Source organism: Melospiza georgiana, chromosome 9 (assembly GCF_028018845.1).
Source record: "Melospiza georgiana isolate bMelGeo1 chromosome 9, bMelGeo1.pri, whole genome shotgun sequence".
Classification (NCBI taxonomy): Eukaryota; Metazoa; Chordata; class Aves; order Passeriformes; family Passerellidae; genus Melospiza; species Melospiza georgiana.
The window spans coordinates 26,383,379-26,409,508 of NC_080438.1; the positions used below are offsets into that span (position 1 = coordinate 26,383,379).

The 26,130-nt window shown below is 42.1% G+C and overlaps 1 protein-coding gene across 1 annotated transcript in view; it reads right to left on the minus strand.

Moving 5' to 3' along the window:
- The window catches only part of SLC1A7 (solute carrier family 1 member 7), a 47,666-nt gene that overhangs the window by 14,020 nt on the left and 7,516 nt on the right, over window positions 1-26,130 (minus strand). Inside the window, exons 3-7 of the mRNA XM_058030206.1 lie at window positions 18,887-19,102; window positions 7,825-7,867; window positions 6,354-6,573; window positions 3,942-4,041; window positions 2,448-2,681 (exon numbers count right to left, since the gene is read on the minus strand). Coding sequence (XP_057886189.1) covers window positions 2,448-2,681; window positions 3,942-4,041; window positions 6,354-6,573; window positions 7,825-7,867; window positions 18,887-19,102 — 813 coding nt within the window. The remainder of the gene's footprint in view (window positions 1-2,447; window positions 2,682-3,941; window positions 4,042-6,353; window positions 6,574-7,824; window positions 7,868-18,886; window positions 19,103-26,130) is intronic.

Sequence of the window (26,130 nt, forward strand, 5' to 3'; positions counted from 1 at the left end):
AAATGATATTGTTTTTGCTTCTTGTAGTTTGATCTTTAGTTTAAAAACAAGCTTTCCCCAGGTGCAGAGAATCTGCAATGAGTATCAGCACACTGACTCGTGGTTTTCTTTCTATCTTTAGATATAGACCTGAACCAACACAGAAACATCTCCAAGAAACACATCAGTATTCTTAAAATCAACTCTTTGTTCTCCTCTAGGATGATCTGAAAATCCAATACCCACATGACAAGTGTTATATAATGCCCCTGTGGCAAGCCTTATTTAACCAAATGCAGATGTGTTGACTGTCAGGAGAGGCAGCTCTCCTGTCCAGCCCCAGCTATTTGTGCATGTTCTTTTGGCAACAGCTCAGTTATGTGCAGTATCCATTCCTTTCAGTGTAATGAAGGTGAAAAGTTCAGCTATCTCTAGAAAAGACACTGTGATTTGAGCAGAAAAACATTGGAAACCATGTTGGGCCTGTGTTGGATTTGCAAAATACACACATTCTTAAAGAGGGACAAACAGCTAAATCCAAAAATGTCAAAGACCCAAATCCTTATGTTCAGAGCCTTCCCTCAGGACTCACCTGAATTTTGGTGGTACTTTATCTTCTGCCAATAATGATACTAAATCTGCTTTGGGTCCTGCTGGTGGTTCTGGTGCAGACTGAGCTGCCAGCTGGTGCCAGAGCTCTGTTCCCAATCCACCTTTCTGGGCCTGTAAGTAATTATTCCTTGCACAGCTGAAGGAAGATTTCAAGTGCTTTTCAAGTGTCTCAAAGCACTTGAAATCTCCAGAGGCAGGGTCTTGTCTGGGAGTCAGAGCCCAGGAGAGTCAAAGTACAGGTTTAAGAGAAATCTGAATTCCCTGTGTATTCCCCACTGTCAGAGGGCACTCTCACATCACCTTGTAATGGGTAAGGAAATGGGGCTGAAAAAACCCTCAAGTAACAATTGGTTTGCCTTGCAGAGGCTCAGCAGAGACAGAAACCTCTGTCTCATCAGTTTCCAGATCAGTAAAGGACTCCTAACTTGGTGATAAAACCAAAATGCAATGTTGATGCATAATACGGAAAATCAAGAAAAGTAATGATTTTGAAATGGTGGAATACCTGCTGGTCTTGTAAGTCTTTATTAAATCTCCCTTGTTAAAGGCATCTATACTAATAAAAAACTTGTTTGTTTGTTTTCTAAAAGGAGAAATACTCAGATTTTTAGTAAAAGCTGTCTCCTTCTAGAAAAAAAAAAAAAGAGAATGAAAGGAATGGCGCAGATTAAAAATCTGAATTGTCAGCAATAGAGTTTTCAGAAAGAGAATTCCTGGAGAAGAAGGGAAGGTAGTCAAGTGTGTCAAATGTGAGCCTGATGAGCCTTTTCCAGCATTAACATCTTTGAGTGCAAAATTCTCATCTTGTATCTGGGGATGTGGTGACATCTCAGGCTACAAACTTTTTACATTCTAATAAAAAAAGCTTTCCTTAATTACTTAAGTGTAGTTAGAGTTTAAGCACTACCCACCATGTAATTTTTCTTGATCGTGTGTTTCTCAGCATGCTGCTCTTTATAGGTCATTTTGGAGCAAACTATTATATATAAATACACCTTGTAAAATGTCACAGTGGAAATCCAGTACCTTCTGTACTGAAATAATAATTCTCTCTTCCCCTTTCTTTTAATCTTCTACATTCCTTAAGCCACAGATGCCATGAAACTGTGTTGTCATATTGGCTACACAGAAATGTTATTTTAATTGTCATTTGTGCTCTGTGCAAGGCAATTCCAGCCCTTTCAAGTCCATCTCATGCACCATTTTATCCATGTTGGGAGTCATTTTCATAGCCTGTTCACAAGCTGGTTTCCATTTTCACTGTACCTTTGTTCAGCTATGGTTCAAACTCATTGTGCATCTTCTCTAAAGAGGGTGCAAAAGATATTATTCCTTGAGGAGAACAGTTAAATACTTTCCCAGTGCTGGACAATAGCTTGCAACCACAGTCTTTTGTTAATGTACCAAAAGACAAAGACTAACATGAGTGGAAAGGATAAAAGGATAAAATGTTTCCACATGACTGAAATAGGAGGTCCCCCACTAATACCAAAAATGAAGTCTGAACAAACTGCATGTCCCTTATATACATTAACTTTTTAAGAAGCACATTTTTTTTAATATGGAAAAAGAACTTATTTCCTTTCTAGTCCTCTATGAAAAAAAATGGTTTTATCCAATATATTTTAAACCAAAGGAAAACCGTGTGACAAATATTATTATCCAGTGGCTCCCACATATCTTCCAAATGTTGAGACACAAATTTTTAAAATTTATACCAGTGAATTGGACAGAGACCACTGTTCAGCTACAGATATATCTGCTCCTCTACAGCAATAGTGTGCTCTTCCCAAGAGGGAGCTGTTGCAAGGATCTAGCAGGTATTTCATTGGATCTGTCTAGAAACTCTGTAATACCTGGAGGATGTGGCCAGAGCAATGAGCAAGGCTTGAAGGATCCCTCTGATGAAGACAATGGGATTCTTCTTGGTGATGAAGAAGTACATCATTGGCAGGATGAAGAGCCCGTGCACCACCAGGCCGCACACCACCGTGATGGCATAGAAACCCAGCTTCTTCCCAATGGCCGAGGGGTCATCCATTTCTAAGATTTTGCCAGCTATTAGGAACACAATTCCAAATGGAAAATACCTGAGCAAAAAGAAAGACATTATCAGGAGACAGCTCCCTTCCATCACGCAGTAGGAGCTGCAGCTCCTTGCAGTGGCAGTGGAACCTGCCCTGTCTGGGTTTGGCTGTTCTGTCTCCACACCAGAGCAGGATGCTCTGGACAGTTTTGTCTGTGGGGTCCCCCTCAGCACAGCTGAGGTTATGGCACTGGCAAGGAATGACTTTAAAATGTTTTAGTTCCAAAGGCAGCTCTGACTTAGCTTCAGGCAGGTAAATGACTGGGAAGAGGGGGAATGAATCCTGAGCTCCTCTCTTGTGTTTGTGCTCATGTAGCTGTTCATGGATTTTCGTTGGAAGCTCTTAAGTAAACGTTTATGTTGCCTTTGGAAGACAGAGGAGAAACACCAACATGCATTAGACATGCTCTTGGACTGCCTGGGGGTTTGATTTGGGGCAGATAAATAGGCAGAGGAATTGTTACTTTCTGAATCCACTCTGGACAGGTGCTTTATAAAAACTGTTGTGCTTCTGTGCGCAGCTGCAGACAAAGTCCTGGATGCCAAAAAGCTTTAAATTGAAAAAAAACCTGGGGGCAGCCAGCCATCTTCCACTTGCAGCTGTGTCATCTCCAGAGACTGGACACTACTTCCTCATTTTCCAGAAATAAACTACCTCCTTTGACATATCCACCCAAGCAATCATTCCCTGACCCAGGTCAGTCAGATTGGAACCACGAAGCTGGAAAGAGAGAATGTGGGCTGAGTGCTGGCTCCCTGTCCCACATCAGGCTGAGCCACACCGGGGGACATCCTGCAGTGGGGAGAAGGTGCTGAGCTGATAGCTGTTGTTGTTGGCAGCCACCTGCTCTTTGGGGCAGGTGTGTTGGCAGGTCTGGCTGGGTCTGCAGCAGTGCTGGAAGGGATGGAGGTGCCAGCTAGAACATCCCATCATGCTGCTGCCTTGTGTGGCCTGGCTGGCTGTGATCCCCCTTGGCATGGCCAGGGACTGGCAGTGCCCTTGGGGCATACAGCACACCCCACCCAGCTGTACCATGTTCTGTCATTTGGGAGTAACATAGAGGGTGTCCTGTCAAAAGGGTGGTACAGACCAGGGACAGATGTATGTGCATCCTCAAATGCTGAGGCCCTGCAAAACTAAGGCTTATTCATCCTCATTTATTTCCCTGGAAATAAATGTATGAAATTTCTGTGCATTTTATTCTGTTGCAATTTCTTACTCTTTTTAAAAAATACTGATTTTCTTAGCTAAACAGTTACTTACCAAACAGCAACTGCCACTATCTTCATGACAGATTCATTCAAACACTGGCAAAAGCTGACCAAAGGGACGCCGCTGTTCCCCATTCTTCCCAACATGATCCCTGCAATCAGAGCATTTGGGTTCATTTCTCAGGTGTCTTCACACACTGCCCCAGTGCTTTCCCTCCCTGCTGACACTCAAAGCCCCCTGGTAGCAAGGCTGTGTCCTGAACCATCAGTCATAGAGCCCTGTGCAGGATTTCCCTGCTCTGAGTGATCTGTGGAACACAAATTGAGAAACATTTTCTAGTGAAAATGTCGCTGCCTACAGCCAGGCAGCACGAACGAGGACTTAGGAGGCAAAGCCAGGTTTTGAGGTTTGTTCTGGTAATGGGGAGTTAGTAATGGAGTCTCTGTCATATTTTCAGTAGTTTTCTGTCTACATGATAATAATTAACCTTTATAGTCAGTCAGGCTTTGCAGTTTTGGGGGAGGTAAGGAAATGTAGATTCATGGAGAGAAAGGCCAAATTGCTGTGAGGACTAACCAGCAGAGAAGAAAGCAAATAAACCCCATGTATGGGCCCCCATTGCTCAGAAAGCAACTGAATATACAACTCTGGGATGTGTCATCTAACCATATATTCTCCAGACAGTGTTAGTTTCCATTAATGCATATAAATAGACAACATTTTCCTATAGCTAATTATCCTCCCTGAAAGGATTAGAAGTGATTGAGTCAATTGCTCGAGGAAACACTTCAAAAAGTGGCTGCACCGAGGGAGTTTGCCTTTGAGGGGAGCTGCCTGGGGAGGCAGGGGCTGGCACTGGGGTGTGTGCTGCTGCTTGCTGTGGATGTGCAGTGCCCTTGCTTTGGGCAGGAGCCTGGCTCTGTCCCTTGGGGCCCACAGCCCCGAGCCCCGTCTCAGGCAGCGCCGCTTCAGTGCCATCCCCTGCTGAGGCAGGCAGGGAGGCTTTCAGCTGCCTTGTCCAGGGATTTCACATGAGCAGTGCTCTCAAGATGGGAGTTTGTAAGCCTGTTCGATCATCTAAGCCATAACTTTTCGATCAGAAGACAACACTCTTTCATTAAGCTGTTTCAGTGCTTCCATTTTGGAGGGTAGGAGGGTGGTGCAATAGGCTGAAGACAGCCTTGACACATCCTCTGTTCAAAACAAAAGCCTGAGGTAGCCCTTGGTGATGATAACTGTGGAGGGTTTGGTGTCTTAGGTTTGTTCCTGGCTGGTACAGCCAGAGGTGACCCAGCAGCCATGCTGTGGGTGACAATCCTGGTGCTGTTTGTGTCCATCAGGCAGGAAGAAGCCAGGACTCAGCTCCCACCCTCTGAGCCCTGGGCCAGCAAGGCTGAGGGGCTCGGTGAAAGTTGTACATTCAGTTCTGGGCAGACAATGAATGATCTTCTGTTCTCAGAAGCAGAAAATTGCCCTTGCTCTTAATAAGTAGATGTAATTAATTCATTCATACCCAGTAGATTTTGACTGGAATAGTGTTTGTGGTGATGTTGTACTTTGGAAATGGACTATAAAATACTACAAACTGGGAGACAGCCAGTTTCCAGCAGGGTTGTACAGGGAATACCACCCACTGCAGAAGCTAAAAAAACAGAGACAAATCCACTAATTCCAGTTTTGAATCTTGACCCCTCGTGCTGCTATGAACCATAATATAATAAATACAGTCAAAGATGTTTTATGGAACTACCTTTGCTGACCAGATTAACTTCCAAGAATAAATTTACATAAGGAAAATTTGATCAGCATTTTCTTATAAAAGTAATCAGAACTTTATGGTTAACTAGGAAATGTTTGTTTAAACTTCTTCTTTCAAATCCACAAACATAATATAACACACATGGCACCAATGAGTTCCTCCAGCAAGTTAAACTAAATAAATAAGCCAGACAGAAGCTCTTACTCTTACAAGCTAAGCTAGTAGGTGGTATAGAACTATCTTCATTGCAGGATACCAAAAATAAAATCAAGAGGTTTCAATCAAAAAAGGAATAGCCACAGATTTAAAACTTATAAAACAATATGGGTTGGCATACTGGTAGAGGGGCCATGGGTCTGAACTGGTGGCGATTCCAAACTCCTCTGAGCACACTGTACAAAGTTGTCTTACAGTCAGCAAAAGATGGGTCATAAATAAAAGCTCAAAATAATTGAGGGAAAATAAAAGGTTGTAAGTGAATGCAGAGGAAACCCAACTCCATGGAACAAAAGTCATCAAGGTTTTTGAAAATTTGTCTTTGCAAGGGTTGGGGTACAGCTCTGTAACAGCCTTGCCTTTTCCCCAAAATGTTTAGATAGAAACAGCTAAAAAAGCTGAGTCAAGAAACCCGGCAACCCAACCCCAATCCTTTGCTCTTGAATGGACACTTGGATTATTACAAACCAAACATGTCAGAAACCTACCCATGGTGGCAGAGAATATCACAATCCCCAGTACATTCATGCCATCACTGGCTCCTGGCTCTGATTTGTAGATGACTTCAGGAGGGGGGGTGATGTCCAAGGCAAAGTTCTGCACGTTGGAGCCGTTCTCGTCCTGCACGCCGTAGATGATGATGTGGCGGGTGCTGCTCTCGGCCGCCGCTTTGTTCGATTTAATGATGGGAATGCTCCTGGTGCGGTACTGAAAGGAAACAAAGTGGCTTTCACTACAGTATCCCAACAGCAATTAATGTTGCCCAATTGATAAATGACACAAAACTCAGATAAGTTTTGTGGGTGCTTTATTAAGGGCCCGAGGAACTGGGGGACTCACGTCCCTAAAACCCGAGTCCCCAAATTCACGTATGGGTGCTTCCCTCTTATCCATGCGATTCACAGCAAAGTCTCCAAGAAACAGTTCCCCGTTCCCCTTGCCTGGTCACAGACCCCTGGTGATACATTCCTTGGTTCACAAACAAGATCATTAATCTTCTGCTTATCTTATTCTAAGAGCATTGTATGCTGCCTCCAGACAGGTTAGCATTCTTACTTTCCTGCACTAGTTTAAATATTTATTAAATCCCTAAGACTACCTGCTAGGTTACACACAAAACCCAACACACTTTCAACGGCTACAAAACTACCTTTTAACAAACCAGTTCACACACAACTCACTATAATTAAATATTTTGCTAAATTTCATTTCTTTTCCAACATTAATAGTTTAATGAGACCTCCTAAGTGCTCTGTTTCAACAATGCTGCATGTTGAAGGGACTGGCATGAAAAGAAGAATGAACACTGCTGTCCCTCTCTGTTAAAATCTGTAAAAACAGTTGAATTTTTGGAAAAGCATAACAAAACCTGAGTATCCTATAATCAAATCCTGGTGCAGCAAACACTTTGCCTTCTGACAGAGCAACTTTCCTGTAAGACATAATTAGGAATGATTTCCTAGAGGTTCTGAGTGCCCTTGTCTTTGTAAGGCTCCCATGAAACGTTCCCCCAGGTGAAATAAATACAGCCGTGCCTGTTGCTCCCTCGGAACTTTTAGATGAGCTTTTCTTGCCAAATTCCAACCTGAGTAATTAGATTCTTCCCCAATACATTATTTTGTTGCTTTTATTGAACATGCTATTCTATTCTTCCTTTGTGTAGTGTTGCAGGGTGCTCTTAAATAAATTCCAGCTCTCCTCTGGTGGATATGGAACCAACATAGGAGTGCATATCTATTCCCTAGTCACACCAGAGAGCACTTTATCCCTGTTTTGCCTTCAGATACCATGGCTGCTGGGACTAATGGAATGGGACTCATTAATTGCTAAATGCTGAAGGTACTACCAGTGTCTGCAGTCCTATGCCATGTCTATATCTGGGCTGTGTTTTACAAAGGTACATGTTTCACATAATGCTGGCTCGTGTCTTTCATCAATAAAAGGAATATTGCCACTTACCTGCTTGAATGTGGCCTCAACAAGATTGGCTGGGAACATGTTCCTAAAAATGAACAGATAGAAGAATAATTTCTATGGAACTGAAACCAACTTCTTTTTACTGTGTGTTGGGTCTGCCATGATAAATCAGTTCTTTGCCCTCCTGGAGAGCAGGGGCTGGGCAGGTGCAGAGGATGCCACTCTCCCCAGCTGTGCCATACAGCTGTGCCTGGCTGAGCACAGCCCAACAGAGAGACAGCTCCTCAGAACTGAGGTTTTGGGACTTGCTTCCAAACACATGGGGGGAGACCCAGGAGCTCTGGCTGCAGATTCTGGCTCTGCCACAGTCTCCATGTTGTAACTGGGGTGACAGAATTGCTATGATTCCCTTCCCTTTCCCTTTCTGCTAATTGAGGAGATGAATATTTTTTTATTCCATATTTTGCCTTCCCTACTTAAATAATGAGCTGTTCAGGACAGTCAGGGATGTATTCCTGAGACTCCTGCATGCTGTAATCTGTGGCACTTCTAAGTACTCCTGTGCTAATTGACAAACTCTAGTACCCCAATATATTTTTATCACTAAAATTGCAAGTGATGTAGACTTTGCAGTGGTTTGGTCAAGAACAGTTTGCTTTTCAAAAAGAGGATCTCATTCCTGATTAAAAGAGCTGAGATTAGAGCTGTACACTGATAAATTTTATTTAGATGAAGTTCTGAGGCTTCAGAATAAGAACCTGAATGAGGTCAGCAGCTTCATCTTTGCTCACAGCTGAGCTACAGAGGAAGGCAATGACCCAACACTGAGACTGCAGGGAGACCAACAGATTTTTAATTCCAAAAGGGACTCTTTTTGTCACTTTTTCTGACTTTCTGTGTATCTCTGTAACATTTCACACAATTATATATGGAGCTAATTTATAATTTCAGTTTGAGCTGGAAAGACAGACATTCAATCCCTATTTGAAATGGAGAGCACACCCTCTGCAGGCTTCAAAGAGGAATCATAGTATAATTGGGAAAAAAAACAGCTAAAAAGTCATACATTTCTATTCAGCATTTGGCAACCAAGATTTGTGTGATATTCTAATAGGATCATTTTCAGAACTGATTTATTTCCAGCTCTAAGCTTCTGAACCTTGGGGCAGAAGACAGTGACAGTCTATGACCCAATTATCTTCTTTCTTATACCTGTATTTATGCAAGGAAAAACTCCTGAGTTCTCCAACAAAATGACTTTTAATTCAAAGTCCTGCTTAAACCCCAAGTCAGGTTAACCCTCAAATATATGTGAAAAGCCTATTCTCAGTTTCAAAGAGAATCACTGTGTGCACAGACAGCTGAATGCATGCTGAACCAGGGACATTTCCAGAGCTGCTTTCCTCTCTGCAGCAGCAGCAGCAGCACATACTTGTTTCTAATGGAGTCACTGTGCAGCACTGGCTTAGAAAACACAATTTTTTTTTCTATTTTAAGTGATCATAACATGATACTATGGTCACAGTTAAAAGTATGAGGCAGATTCTGCATCAGTAGCACCAGTCACTGAGAGCAATTGCTACAAAGAGGTAATTGATTATCATTTTTAGGGAGAACTGTGGGAGAAAAATTTTAATTAAGTGATAGCAGTACTGCCTAATGATTGAAACAGAAGACTGAACATGAGAGGAATTTGCTGGCCTGCTGCTTGAGAGCAGATGAGTCTCATAAAGGCATTGGATTGTCTCTGCAGACTGTCCATGGAGCTGCTGATAGTCTGGTTCAAATGTCAAATGCTTTGCAGCCAAAGCAAGACACAGACAGGAGGCAGCTGTGCATCCTTTCCCTGTCAGCTGCAGGCACAACCTGCCTGAGCCCTGGGGCTTGGCTGGCACAGGGAACCAGCTGGGGACAGCTGGATGGAGCTGGGCCTGGCAGGATGGAGAGGATGTTACAGGAGAGTAAAGGTGGTTACTGCTTTACTGTGCCTCATAAGGGAATTCTCCTTCCAGATTGTTACAGCCTTCATTAATATTAACTTGTCTTTGTTTTGCTGGGCTGAAAGGTGCTGCAGGGACGCTCAGGGGGGTGGTTGGGCTCTGACCTGCTGTGTGAATGTGGAATATTCTGAAAGCAGAGATGCACACAGAGATTCCAGCACAGCTCTGAATATGCACCTCACGTACGAGCTGTGGCTTTGCACAGAAATGTGAATTTAATTGCTGATCATTTCCACCTTCTCCCTCATAGTCCTAATTAGTAGAATTAAGAACAATTAAGACTGCTTGAGAAAGGAAATATCATATGGTTAGTAGCTAGATTAAATGTTAGACAAATTTGTAGAGGATTAAAGCATTTTGTTTCTTTATCATTCTTTATCCTGCAGGAATTACAACTACCCACTTAATACTAGATGCTGGAATTCTCCCAATATTTTTTAATAAATTATGCACTGTGATCCAGTCTTTGAGACTAGCCTGACCAAAATTACACAATTTATCTGGTGAAAGGATGACCTGAATGTGTTTGCCAGGGCCTCGGCTTATTTTTATTTTAAGCTGGTTTACTTGGATTGAGAAAATCCAGTATTAGCCAAAATTAAGTTTTGTTAATCAAAAACATTTAAGAGAGCAATTGGTTAATGAGAACTTTAATGGACTAGAAACAAAAAGTGAGAAGAAGGAATTGAACTGGCACCTAGAGATGGAAGGTAATTGGGGAGGTTTCTTGGTTCTGTCAGGCCTCCTCAGAAACACTTCTTGCTTGAGGGGCTTGTTTTGCTGCACATTGATATTGCCAGCCCTGAGCTGGATGTTTAGCAAGGATCACCTGGGAATGGCTCAGAACAAGAGACTGAAGGGAGAGTGACATGGAGGATTTGACATTTTGGTGTAGAACTGGGATGGGGAGGCTGCCTGGATCCTCACAAGGTCCTTGGGACAGCCCTCCTGTGGGATCCTTCCCACAAACCTGAGTCCTGGGGGTGCTGCAGAGTGGGAGCTTCAGGCTGGCTCAGAATCCACACATGGGCATTTCCCCAGCACAGAGCACAGTGAATGGCACAGTGTTGTACCCTGTCCATCTCTGCCCACCCTGTTCCAGCACCCAGCCTGCCTCCAGATTGGTCCCTGCAGATCTCTGTGCAGGATGAGATCCAGCTGTACCCACATGGATCAGGATCAGGATCATGCCTGTCTCTACTCAGGCACTGTGTTTATCACTGATGTACCCTGAATTAAAGACACTGCCAGCACTTGGGAAGGAGTGATTCAAACTGAGCTCATCATTGCTGTCAACACCTATAAATACTCTTGTGTTTGTTCAGTTAAGAAAGCCAAGCAGATAAAATACTTCTGAAGTTGCAGCATTGCTTGCAGATTGCTTACAAGACACAGGTCACAAAATAATAATGCAGGAAACTTAATGTGATCTGGGATTCATTTCTGTGGCACAAGCAACATTGTCTAACCTCAGTGGCTCAGCTCAGCATTCCGAGCAGAAATAATTTCACATAAGACTAGGGAATTAAACCTACTGCATAACACTGACTGAGTCTGGTTTAAAACAAAGATAAATTTGGGTCTGAGACAAGGATATTGTTGTAAAACAGAAACTGAAGACATAGGCTTTCTGGTTACATAAAAATTAACAGCTAAATACTGCCTGCCCTGAGGAATAACATTTCCCAGAGCATCTTCTGCCTCAGGAACTCTGCCAGATAGAGCAGGAGTATTCAGCTGAGGCTAAAGGGATGAATGTGCATGAAACTTCAATATCAGCTCAGTGAACCTTCTGCAGAGCTGAGCTGCTGAGCCCAGCTGGCACAGCAGGCCTGGCCTGCCTTTGCTGTGACAGCAGCACATGGGCACAAGTGACCCACTAATCAAATCTCTGCCTGCTGGGCTGCACGGGCTGCTGCGTCCCACGAGCACATTTTGGAGCCCTTCCCTAATTCTGCATGGGGTGAGAGGGTTCAGATGTAGATGTATGGAATTAGCAATGTGTATGTACATGTAATATGAGACAACTATGGCAGCATATGTTCTGCACTTTGGTAGTTGTGGATTTTGAGGAAATCCTAAAGACTTGTATCAAGGGCAGGCAGCACCTGCTCTGAGCAGCAGGTCTGAGGGTCCCATTAGGCACAGGATGATTTAGCATCTTGCCAAAAGTGCAAGGTCCTCTTCCCTTCCCCATTGTCTGCCAGTAACTGACCTATGAATTAACAGAGTTGATTGATTTTGCTCCCCTAATTTCAGCTGCTTTGGGAATCTGAATAGTGTTAGGAAGCCATTCTTCAGCACTGCCCCCAGGATGTGGGAGCTCTCTTGTCACTTTAGGAGGTGGTTGGCTCAGAACCACAGCAGTGGCACAAAGAGCAGCACAGTTAAAGTGTGTCACTGTGACTCTGTTAACTGAACTGTGCCGAGAACATGAGCCTGCAGCCACTGGGACAGCTCCTTCACATCTCCTGGAAAACTTCTGGTAGAAATAGCAGGCCAGTTTCTGGTTCCAGTAATGCTGCTGAATATCTGAGATACTCACTCTGAGTGCTGACCACGGTGTCATTAACTCAGAGCATTCAGCCTTTGCAGATCCTTTCAGTCAGAAATGAGGCCAGTGGCTGTAGCACAGGACTGCCACAGGTATGGCAGATGTTTCCTTGACTCAGAGCACCCCTGCCCTCTGGCACTCTGTGCTCTGCAGCCCCAATCTGGTTTTGCTCTCAGACTTGGATGTTATCAGCCCCTAATCCCTGCCACAGCAGACAGTCTGGCTGCAGTCTCCCACGCTGTGGAATTAAAGCCACCAGACTGGGGTTTTGCTGCACATGTGTCCTCATAATATTTATTGGCCTATATTTGCACTGGGCAGAAAGCAGCTTTGGATGCTCTCAAATTTGAGCAAGCGTAGCTGAGCTTGCAAGAACATTGTTTTAAGGCTGGAAATTTGACAGTATTCTAATATTTATGTGTTTGAAACCTTACCCTGTCACTATATACACCAAGGGGACAGAGGGCAAAACTGGAGCCTGAATGGCTTGACATGAGAACTGTAAAGTTTCCAAGTTTTCCAAGAATGAATAGCACTGTAGCTTCTATTTACTGTAGGCTGAGGTAATTCTCAGTGACATTACCTTAATCTCAAGAATTTGTTTACTTTTTCTGTCCTCTGCATGAATTCATCATTAGCTGTGGAGACTCCTCACTACTGTTATACATGAGGCACAAGTCCTGTCCTTAGTCACACATCTGATACCTTCCTGCTGGTGTCAGGGGCTCCAGCAGGGTTTGCACTGCTGAAAGCAAGGGCAAAATTTAGTCCAGAAAGACAAAAAACCCAACTTATGTGAGAAACCATCTTGCACATCAGTAGTCATCTCTGGTGCCTTATCTAATTTCTCAGTATCAGTCATACTGCCTCCTGCTAAAAGGACCAAAGAAGGCTTTTGCAGAATTAATGAGGCACTAAAATCCTCATTATTGGCATAAAAAGTACTTACAGAATGCAAAAATCACTAATTGGGTCTAAGTTACTGTCTTGCTTTATTTTTTTTTCTCAAAGATCAGAGCAGTGAAATCATTTTGTCAAATGCGGACTTTTTATCTGTCTTGAGGGCTGCATGGCATTTCAGTTCCAGGAAGGGATCTGAACTTTCTTACCCTGCTTCCTCTGAAAGAAGGGCTGTGGCTCTCTGAAAGTGGAAGCACAAGTACATCACAGCTTTAGGCATCTCAAAAAGGCTGAATTATATCTAAGGTAACATGACAGGCCCAGCATATTTCCCCTGTGGTTCCAGCAAGGCAAGTTATTCCATAAAAATGTGTGTTGGCACTGCAAGAGCTCCAGACCAGTTGTCAGGAGGATGGACAACAAATTCCCCTGCAAGGTCAGAGCTTTCCTAGTGCACTTTTAATTCCTGGTCCTGTGCACCTCACCCTCTGTGACTAAAGCCTCCTGAGCAGAGAGCAGAATTTGCTTCACTGCCCATCTCCTCAGGGTGGTTTTCATCATGGAATTATCTTTATTCCATCTTGGAATTTTGTGCCAAGTAGAGACCACACAGTCAGAGGGTTGAGAGTTCTTTGAAAATACTTAAGGATGGGGCTCCTGTGGAGATTAAATCTTTAAAAATTAACCAGAAGCAAAGACCTGGTCCCAGGGCAGAACATTTCTGGCATAAGGCTGGTTTTGTGAGATGAAAACAACCTGGCAGTCTGAAAAGAGTAAAAAGTGGTGCTTTGCCATAGGAGACAGATAAATATTTCTATCATAGTGCACGGTAGCTTTTGGCAAAAGATACATTAATGTACAGCATACTTATTTTCAAAAGTTCTTTCATAGTTTAAAGCTGGAGCATTTAATGCACTCTAAAATATATGACTGTGCCTACATACAATTCAGTCTTCAGTTGTAAACTTCCAAAGGTGTGATTCCTGATTCTGCACAGCCTGGACTTTTTCCACACTCCAATAGACCCTGAGTTTTTCCTGCCCTATTTTCAAGAAATACAATTTCAATAATATGGAATATAGCCCTTAGCTTGAAAAAAGGGATAGGAAGTGATTTTAAAGAGTGCTCAGGATTCCCATGAAAACATAAATCCTCTACAGTGTTTATATCCTCTTCTAACTCTTACTGCTACAAAAATAAAGCCTCTCTTGGTTAAGCCAAATTGATTTTCTGGGTACCTGCTATTAAATTGGATGCAATCCTGAATTTTCAGTGGTAAAATGCTCTGATTTCTCCCTCCAGTAAACTTCAGAAATGTACAAATTTATTTTTCGTGGGTCAAGATGTGATTTGATCCTGTCTGCCCTCACTGAATTGGTTTATTTGGGGCTTTTGAGCTGAATAAGTTTGTGATGCCACTCTGTCTTGTTAGACTTGAGAAAAACCAATAATGTGCATGAACCCTGCACCTGCTGGTGCCCAAGTCTGCAGCCAGCCTGATCTAAAACAGGAGGGGAAACCCAGTTTGGCTGGGATTTTGCTTGTTTGTTTAATTTATAAGCCAAATTTTATTTCCCTTGGTGGGAAATGCAGGTGGCATGATTTCAGTTGCAGCAGAATCTCCCCTTCTAAATCAAAGGCAACAGATGTCATGGAAATATTAACTGCTAATGTCAACAGTGTCCTCCTGGCTCACAGAAGGAGTTTTGCAAATGTTTGTCCCCAAATTATAGGCATTTTCTCTTCTCCTAGTCTGGTCATTATGCTACAAAAGCAAACCTAATATGTTAAATGGAACACTATTCCTGTAAGTATGTTGTTCCTTTTTGTCCTTTTGAATAAAATAGACAAAAGCTGAATTACTTTAAAAAATTGAATCTTGCCTTTCTTAACTCATAAAAGGCTACTAAAATGTCACTCTTATTTTTGCAGACAGAGTATAAAGTTAATTTCAGTAATTCCCACAGGAAGAAGAAGGCAGAGATGTTTGTTGATTCACTGCTATTGAGATGCCCCAAAGCCACAATCCTACAAGAACCCTACCAGCTCTTGTATGAGCTGGGAATATTTCTTGTGGCCCAACAGAATTTTCTGAACAATCCTCAGTGAAGTAATTTCTTTTCCACGTGTTTCGGTTCTCTAGCTGTAAGAAAGGAAAATGGTCCTTGCCTACCTCACAGAAGAATTGCACATAATGGAAATAAATCTATAAAAACACATAAAGCACCAGGTGGTCAAAGACCACATGATCCTTTGCCTGAGCTTTAAGTGGAAGAAAATGTACTTTCATAGGCCTTGCAGTGCTTGCAGCAGAAACCTTGAATAAAATGAGGGCAGATTTGTAAATCTGTCTCAATGGAGCCATGAAGTGGTGGCTAAAGAGAGAAGCACCCTGAGAGCAGCATCTCCTGCACAGCTTCAGAGTCCCAGCTGCCTCCTGAGCCTGTCCCTAGCCCAGATCCAATACAGAGGGGCAGGTTCTGCAAGGGGAGGTTCCTGCACAGGAGCCACCTCCTGAACTGGGCATCTTCCACAGGCAGCAGAACATTCCTGTCCCCAATCCCCCTGGGGTTATCTTTAGAAAGGAAATCTTTCAAGTACAGCTGTTTAGAGTGGCAAAAAAAAAAAAAGTTTGAACCATGGATGCAATTTTTGAGGCATGAAATTCAGGGTGTTGATGAGATTGTGTATTCCCTGGCTGATGGGAGGTTTAGAGCAATTTCAGAATTATTCAGAATTAGTATCTCCTCACCAAATCATTCTTGTTTAGAGTGTTTTTGGTTTTCTTTACTTTTTTCCCCTGCATAATGGACAAGTATACAGGGGAAACACCATCTACAAAATAATTCAAAAGAATAATAATAATGTGGTTATTGATTGGTGTTGCAAGTGTTTAGGATAATCACAAGGGTCTCCACTAGTTTTTGATTTCATTTTTTGCTGATTCAGTATGTTCTTTAATTTCTAATTAAAACCACTACTAAAAGCAAAAATCTCACACAAAAATTCAAGACATTCGATTTCTAGCAACATCATTCCTTCCAAAAGTTCTAGACTTGACAATATCATATATAGCATCACATAAAATAATGGTTTTTTATCATTTCAAAGTGGCTTCAAATCTGAAATCAATGAGGGTGAATACATGTATCCCCATGCCAAGATTCATGCTTTTAAAGTTAACCCCACAATAATGTCACATATATCATCTCTTCACTTGTGCATTTAGCATTCTTCATTTGCAGAATACCAGATGTTTCCTGTGTAAACTTCTGGGCACACATGCAATTGATAAATGGAGAGGAAATTAATGAATTGAGAAGATAAGCCAATCTGGGCTGAAAAAGATGGTTTCCAGCTGTGAATGGAAGTGATTTATCATTGAGCTAAAGGATCAGCTTTTCTAGCTCAAACCAGCAGATACATCATTACATTTAATCCAGACTTCCACACAGATATTTGAGTCTTGCAACTGACTGCAGCAGAGCCAGAATTTCACCCATAGTGTTTGCCTAGGCTGAAAGCCCATTCCCCACAGTTCTGTTGTTATTATTTATTTATTTACTTGGGAAGTGTGGTTATTTCTGTAGCAGAGGAATAAAAACCATCCGTTTGTGCTCTCAGGATAGAAAGATTGCAGCTGTGGCTGGTGCTGAGCACAGCAAAAAATACTGAGCTGGATTCTCTCTTTTTAACCTTTGGTAATGAGAGGGGCTTTTTGACCTTGTCATTGTTGACACCTGCCCAAACCAGTGAAGAATTTAAGGTTTTGCAGACTAGAAGCACGTGGCTGCTTGGAAACTTGAATACCTGAAATGTGCACACATGCTATTATGATTTGCTTGGGTAAATGTTTGAAGAAAAGTGAAATCCTAGAAGATACTTGCAAATGTTTTTTGACCTGCAGCGAGGCTCAGAGGAATAAAGTGTTCCCAAACCTCACCACAGCACCCCTGGTGTACAGGGAGTAGCCAGGCAGAGGTGAAGAGATGAGTTTGGAACTCAGGTCTTGGTCTTTTTTTGCAAACACAATAGTATAGTAAATTTTTATATTGAAAACCCAGATTACTTTCCATCTAACTCATCTCCATGACAAGCTCACTCTGAGCCTCTAAAGGCAACTGGGCTGGTGTGAGAAAGGGAATGAGGACCTGTGGTGAGGCAGACCTTCCCAGGCAGAGCTGTAAGGTCCATTTGGTGGATCCTTGCACTGTGTGTCCCACTGTGCCTTTCAGTGTCTCTGACTGAGGCCTCAGAACCAGCTCAGCACCCCAGGAATGGTCCCTGACACTGCCACTATGAAGACAGTCATTGAGGTCACATTTTTCTTGGATTCTCTTTTACTTCTTATGCTACTCTGTCATAGTAAGAAATTCAAAGCTCCTGTAACCTGCTCTTGGTGTAGGAATTACAGTGCTTTGTGCAGCAGAAACAGAATAATGTGGCTTAACCCCATGCCACAAACAGATGTGGGAATTGCTCTGCACATCCATCCCTCATGGCAAAGTCACTGGACAGATACAGAGATCTCTCTGCAGATAGAGAGATCTACCCAGTGCAGATGAAGGTGCTGGTTTTGTGAGAAGCTACAAAAGAGATTGTTCTCTGCTGCTGCTCCATGACTAAAATAATTTGGCCCATTCTCACAAAGACTGATAAAATACAGGTGGCCTGGGTAAATGCAACTTGGAGGAGAAAAAAAAGAGTCTTTTGTAAGCTCCTCTTCCCAGTTCCTTCTGATTGAAGTCCAAATAAGTACTTTGTCTGCTTAATTAAAGTACTTTGTGTGCTGTCAGGGTCAGGAATTTGGGTTTTTGAAAGGCAAACTGCGAACCATTTTCAATTTCAGTAAGTTGAACTCCAAAGAGAATTCTCTGTGGTACAGATACACACTTGGCCTGAAAGCCCTTGATCAGTGTAGTATGAGATCAGCAACTTGAGGAACTGCCTAACAAAGGCAAAACTTGGTCTTTCTGCATGAGCAAAATAAATCTGAGGCACAGAATATGTTCAGTCAACAAACTAATCCCACTAGCACCTGAAATATTGGGACAAAAAGGGATTTCAGGCAAGGCCATCAAATTCCAGCAGTGCCCTAATGCTGCTCTAAAAGGACATGTGTGTCTTTTGCCAAATAAAATAAAATTAATAAGGAAAAGCCCCAAAGCAGAATAAAAAATACACAACAGTGGTCTTTGTAATTGTGTCCTTTATCTGCAAATTGGCATGAACAGCTGTAACTGCACTTTTAAGAATTATTTTCTGAAAAATATGTGTTTCACCACTTTATTTAAGGTTTTGCCTGTTGCAACTGTCAACTCTTATTTAAATGAACATTAAATGTTAATACCCCCTTGACCCTAATAATGGATTTGATGGTGAGGTGCACAGGCTGTATGGAGTCCTTGGGGTATAAACAACCTGCTGCATTGTTGGTTGGTGGCCAGTCATTTAAATTTTACAAGAAACAGCCAGTATAAACATCTGATTACTTGAAAATCATCTTCTGAAACTTACTTTTTTCTCAGTCTCAACAAAATATTTATCCTTAGATTCAGAACTGAGGCTCAGGCCACAGTTCCTCCTGCAGCTCTGTACAAAATGTGACATTTTCCTGCCTTCAGAAAGCAGAAAGAATGGATGTGGTTACCGGATTAAATCCAGCAGTGCATCTGCAGAGCTCATGATGGGCTTTCCACCCTCCTCAGTGCTCTCCTTCTGGGCTGCTCCACCAGGGTGGATAATGGACACCATAATTATTCCCACAACCACGGCCACAAAGGTTGTCCACAGGTAGTAAGTGACAGTTATGATTCCCAGGCGACTGGAAGTCTTGGCATCCAGGGCTGCCAGCCCAGACATCAAGCTGTGGGAAGAGAACACAGCACAAATTGTATTGAAATGAACATTATTTTGCATTACATTAATGCAGCTGAAAGCCTAATTTCTGAATTATTCCATCCTGCCTGCTTCTCTGACAGCTGATTCTTGTGTCAGTGTTTCAGTGAGCTTGCCAGTAACACTACAGCTGTGCCCTCTGTGTCTGAAGGGGCATTTTCCAAGTGCCAGCCCAGATCCTGCTTACTGGAAGGAACTTGCAAGCTCAGGCTGCACATGTTGGGGGCTGAATCCTACTGACTCTTCCCTGAAATTCCAGGGACAGTTTTACACAAGTTACACATGGGATGGCTCAGTTCACAGGAGCAGTGGCAATAGTTGTTAAAACTCTGTGTGTCAAACTCTACACAGAATTTTACAGATTAATAGAATAATTCAGGTTTGAATGGATCTCTGAAGAAAGTCTAATCAAACCCAGTCAGCCCTTCCTGTGTGAAATGGGGACACAATTTTAAAATGAAAAGCACTAAGGGGCAGTTTTGTCATATAGTCCATTCTTTAGCAAAAATAATACCTTTTTTTCTTTCTAAAGAAATTCAATATATTTTTGCTTTGCCTGGGAGCACATTGGGAGCAGACTGTAATTCAGTGTGTCTCCAGCCTAAATGGGGACAGTGGATGGCATCCAGAGGAAACACCTCCATGGGAAGGGTGGCTGCCCAGCTGGGAGCAAAGAACATGCTGTGGTCACTTCAGCCTTTCCATAGAATCAGGAATAACAGACTCATACAGTCACAGAACCCATCAGATCTTTCCTCTTCAGCTCCCTGCCCAGCACTGCAGAGCATCACCAGTGTCCCTCTTGCTTGTAGACTTTGCCTGTGCCAAGCCATACAATTCCCCACCATGAGATTTAGCTCCCTCTGACCCTCTTGTACAGGCAGATGAGACAGGGCTCCCTTTGGCCCCTGAGGTTTCTTCAGGCTGCTCTGACATAGACCCTGATGCAGTTCCCAAGTGATCTGAGTCTGGGGCTGGATTTTCCACTGCCAGCAGTGTGGTTTGGGGCTTTAAATTGAGATTTCCCTTTGGATAATTCTCTGTGAACTCTCCAAAGCATACATCTCAGGAAAAGTGCAGGTGAAATAAAACACCACATTTATTATTGGGTGTGTCCAGCTTTCTCATCAAAACAGACCTGTTTATCAGGCCTGTTCTCATAAATATTTACTAAGCTGCACCTCCTTGAATGAGATCTCCTTGACCTCACACTGCTGAGAGAGGTCTAGAGCAATGCTAAAGTGCAGCTTAACCTTTATAGTAGATTTAATGAAATCAAATGGGTGGATTTAGTGTTCAGGTTCCAGCTATCCACTAGATTAATTAAGAAAATGTATTGCTTTTCTGCATTGCCTATCTCCCATCCAGCATGGGTTTTGTTAACACTATAGGAGCAAGGCTGCACTGGAGTTTGGATTATTTAGAAAATGAGCATCTCAGCAGCTCTCAGTCTTGTAATCATTGTTCTTTGCTTTTATTTATCATTGGATTTGATAAAAATCCCAGCTTTCTGTGTGTCTGCAAAGCACTGTGTACAAACACAGCACTGCATATTGAAAATACAGTAGTAGGTATGCTGCTTTGTTCCTTGACATGCCCCTTGGATGAGTTCATGCAGAAGAATAAATATTCTAAAACATTTTTTTAATAAAATAATTCAGTAAAATATATTTATCTCAAATTAATGTGACAGTTTTCTGTTAAAAAACCCTGTGTTGTTATTAGATTTTTAGGACTGAACTCTTCTCTCAAGCTGAGGTTCCACAGGCCATTGAGCCAGTTTGACAGCTCACTGCTGCACAGAATAGATACCTATATTGTACTAGAGTACAGCACTGTTCCACCTCCACATTCCAAGGGGAAAAAAGAAAAGAAAAATGAGAATCAGGTTGATTTTTAACCAGTTGGATGTTTTTCATGGTAACAATTTTCAGGGTTCTTTATAGATACATTATGCAGGTGAGAGCAGAGGTGTGAAGGGCTGAGTGTTGAGCAGCAGAGCTGTCACTTGCAGCCAGAGCAGTTCCTGGGAGAGGGCACTGCCCAGGAGACAGAGAATTCACTCCCCTCCCCTCCCTGGTGCTGCCCTGGAGCCACTGTCACTGTGGGGAGCCACTGTCACTGTGGGGAAGCCGCCGCTCTTCCTGTTGTCCTTGATCCCTCTGGGCTGTGTTGGTTCTGCAGAACAACAGAGGGATGAACCCTGTCTGGATTGCTCACCTGAGAAGCATTTCCAGAAGTACTTAGGACAAAAATCCTAATTAAATATGTCCAGTGGTTCAGGTGAGTTTAGGGTTGTTACCTCAGCCTCGAGATGCAGGGCCTTAGGATTTGGGAGGATGTTCAGCTGGAATCTGATCTTACCTTTGCTCCTAGGTGGCAAATCCTGAGGGGGCTAATAATGAGATTGCTCTGTCTTGGGGATATTCATTAACAAGATCATCATCTGTAATGAGATTATCCTGTCACCAGATAAAGTCATGCTCAGTTCATGCTGTGATGAGAAAGTCATCAAAAGTAATTAACTGTGGAAGTGCAGTGGGGTAACTGGGATGTGACAGAAGCATGAACAGAGGTCTGGGCCCTGACAAAACCCTGCATTCTCCATGGCCTGCAGTGCTCAGGAGGGGACCAATGGAGCCAGTTCTCCAAAGGCTGGGGAGTAACAGTGGTCATTTTAGGCAATAGCTCAGAATCATTTCAGAAAGAAGTGCCTGGAACTGGAATGAGACAGTAATCACTCATTCACTATTTTTTGTTTGACTTCATGTGTTTGATCTCAGAAGGAATGGGACAAAAGACACAAAGATGAAGAGACATTGAGGTTATCACAGTTACTGTACAAAGCAAGTAATACACAGTCACATCTCAGCAGTTCATTGCTGTTGACCTCTGGAGTTCTAACATTCACACAGTGTAGCCAAAGGATGACAAGAACAAGTACTTTTCTTACTTCCTAGGGAACAGGAGGAATAAGCTTCCAGCTAGTTTAAACTAAGATCACTGTATCTTGCTCAGGTCCTCCCTCAAAGTCTATTTTTCATCAGACACTCTTGGCTACATAAAAATTTCTGAAGAGTTTCCCAAGATTCTTCCAAAGCAGAACAAAGCTATTCTCATGGCTTCCACTGCTAGACTCATGAAACACACTGGAATGGAAAACAATGTACCTTTAATTCTTGTCAAACCTCAGGATCTGGTTGGCCTTGGAAGAACAGGGCAGATATTTGATTCATAGGTTGAAATCATTTGAGGAGCTGTGTAATTAAGTAGCTTCCACATGTATGATTCATGTGTAGCTTCTTCCATAGCATGTTTTAATGATTGCCAAATGGACAAAACAGGATTAAGACAATAAAAAACAATCTGGAGCTTTTCTAAATAATTACTGTACATCTCACTCCTTTTAATCAGTTTGGGAAAAAAATTTACACAAAATTGTAATTTAATGTTCAGACACCATTACTTAGCTTGTATAGAAAAAAATCTGTTGAGCCTAAAGGGAAGGGGAAGACATCTTCAGTTCTAGGAATTATATGTGACTAATTAAAAAGCTAAAGTCAGTTTCTACATTGTGTAAAGTATTTGTAATTGTACAAATCAAAGAACCAAGTGCTAAGTTTCATGTCTGCTTTGAGGGAAATCCGTGTAAAATCTCCAAGACTAAAATAGAATTTTTGACGTAAAGAAGAAGGGAATTCTTTCCAATATCTTGGAAATCTAATTAGTCCCATGCAAACAAGTAGCTAAACCCTTTTGAGCACCTCTAGGCTTGTTCTGGCTGTCACAGATAAGCATCAGGTATTTTATTTACAAACAAAAATAGAACTTTCTATCTTCTCTGCAATTCTCTGGGTTTTTCTCTTGCTGTCTGATGAAAGCATATTTGTTTGTCCTGTCTCAAGATCAAACCCTATATCCCCAGAAAGGGAAAACACAAGAAGCTGCTGCTAAGACCCCATTCTGCATGTTTATTTTGTCTTCCTCTCCACCAGAAGCCATCTGGATGTTGCTTTGAAATAGATGGATTATGGATAAAGTTATCAGAAGGGATTAGTGTGATTAGAAAGACATTAATCCTGTCAAGAAGTAATGGTCAAGTATTAACCACCAACAGTTGTTCCTAGAATGATGTTTGTTTTCATTCATCCCATTCTCTCCCTCCCATTCTCATTTTGTAATGGCATGCTGTGGAAAAGACCTTCCTGAGCAAGTGGTGCCATGAGGCTGGGAAGTGCCTCCCCAGCTACATTAGAGATGATTATATTGCAGTTGGGCATCATGAAAGGGAAGTGCTGCCTTCACTAATGCTGCTGGATCATGCAGGCAGGCTGTCACTCACCTTTTTGTCAAGGTCAGAGCCTTCAAGTCTCAACATGACAATAATGTGCATTTAATCATCCCAAAATGCTTCACTAGAACCCCCTCTAATGCAGGAGGGCAGTATCTCCATTTTATAGAGTCAGAAACAGAGAAATTAAGGCACTTTTAAATGAAAACAAACCACTTACAGTGAAAAGAAAATCTGCCTGAAGTGATCTCTGTATTGCAGTGAGCCATCACACTTTTCCTTATCTGTGCTTTCAGAAAAGGCTGCTTCACTTCACGGAGGCACCATTTTCAGAGTAATGTTTGCAACAGAGAAAACACAGCTCTACAGCGATGAAAGAAAGAGATAAGAAACTTTCTCTGGCTCTGTTTTGATGAAAGAGATAAGAAACTTTGTCTGGCTCTTTTTATAGCTTAATGCTTGATTTGCTCGTAGTCTCTAGTGGAGTTAAAATTATTCAGCAGTAGAAAGAGGGATCAGAATGACTTTTTCTTTTCAGGATATCCTTTTGCTTTGTTCTAATATGAAAACCACCTACAAAGCACGACCCTTCCATGGCTGCAATAGAGCCAGGGCAGTGGTGGTGGTGGGAAATCACAGCCCAGCCCTGTCTGCTCCACCCTGCCCCAGGCTCTGCCCTCCCTGACACAGATGTGTCCCAGGAGTTTTGCACACTGCTGGTGTGCTGCAGCCTTCTGCTGATCTGAGCACAATTAAGGGACTGTCTCAGTCACTGTGGCCAGTGCAATGTCCCCAGTGACTTGTATTATTAAAAATTTCATAGTATTACAACCTGATTTTCAAAGGAGTTAAGTCTGGAACCCTCCTGAAGGTCCAAGGGGCTACTAAGGTTCATCTCCTGAGCAAATCCAGTGATAGAAAATAGCTTTTAAAAGTTTAGACATCTTGATAGGAATGAAATTGTGTCTAAGCTCAGAAAAACCCCCAACTGCAGAAAGTGATAGCTGTACTACAAACAGGACTGCTGCAGCAGTTTCTGCATGGTTGGATTATCAGCTGTAAATAGCACTTGAAATGTGAATTCACTGTTCAGAGCCCCAGTTTGTAACTATTTTAATAAACACAGTGGAAACCCAGAGGTGTCAGGCATGATGGAAAATCTGGCTCTTGATCTTCAAGCAACAAAAACGTGTCAGAAGATCAATACACTGTTTGCAGTGATTATGTTTAATTTTACAGCTAGGCTGCTAGGAAAGAAACCAGTCTACATTTCTAATGCATCATAACATGCATAATTTTGAGATTTGGTTTCTATTGCTTTATGAAATAGTAAGATCCTTATTTTTTACCTAAAATGTTGATATCTCCTTTATAATCTAACACTTGTAACTTAATGACAAATTGACATACACAGCAAAAATCCTGCCAGGAATTCACATGATGCATTTTATTTTCTATTTGTTGTGCAATAGGAAATCTGCTTTTATGGCCTAATGTAAACAAGGCAGGACTTTGTACAGCACACAGTGAAGGCTGATGTCCAGTGGCTGTTCTGTCACCTGCATCTGTGAGGTTACTGTGACACATCTGTGAGTTCTGGCAGGGATGAACAGCAACCTTTGCTCACTGACTGACAAAGGGGATTCCAGTGTAGCTCATGCAGAATTCAGGTTGGCTTGTTGAATTCAGCTGTTCTGATTTAACAAAAAGTGTTTCCTAAATTCAAAGGTCAGGATGCAAACAAACCCAAATGATCTATTAAATATGGATGTGCAGCTTCACATGGTGGAAGGAGCCAAGAATCTTATTAATACTTGATTTTTTTTTTCTTCTGTCAGTTCTTTCAAGCATTTTTAGATTAAGCAAAAGGATTTGAAACACAAATTTGGATTATAAACAAATGTCAGATTTATTCAACTGTTCTTTGTCTAAGAAAACAGAGGGAATCCAGCCAGCCCCTCAAGCTCCACATGTCATTCCCATTCCTTTGTGAGACACTAAGTATTTTAGAGCTCTCAGAGGACCACAGAAAAATTCTGTCAGGTCTCAAACAGTTCATGCCCCATTTGTGATCACTTCAGTGCTTTCCACACCCATTCACTCTGTCACCACAGATTCCTCTTGCACGTCACTAGATCCCTACTGACACTCCCTAAATAATTTCTACTGGGTTGGTCCAGTTTTGTCATTATGATGTGTAATTGCAACATGTCATTTTTCACTGAAACACTCTGGACCTCTGGGTTGCACAAACAAAAGAAGACACTAGAAAACAGTATGGGATCTGAGCAGTAGACTTAACATTTCTAAACACAGCTAATGGCACTGGAAATGTTCCAGATGATAATGTGGAGAAACTTCTGAAGATGTCTCAGGCATGGAGGAGGGATAAAAACTTTCCTCTACAAGCTGAAGCCATCTCAAATGATTACTTTTGGGGTAATCTGACACCAGTTCTGCAATATAATAGCAATATGGAGAATTTAAAATAGTGTAATGGTGTCAAGTGAGATGCTTTCTGACTGCTTCTTCTTACCCTTGGGTAATCCTTATCTTTCAGTTTCATCTAAGCAGTTTTGCTTTTCACTCTAAAAATAAATCTATTTATTCCCTCTAGTCATCTCCTTAAAACTCACTTCTCTGCACTGATTTTCTCCACAATAAAGACTTAAGATGATATATGCTAGGAAAGAGCTAACAAACAT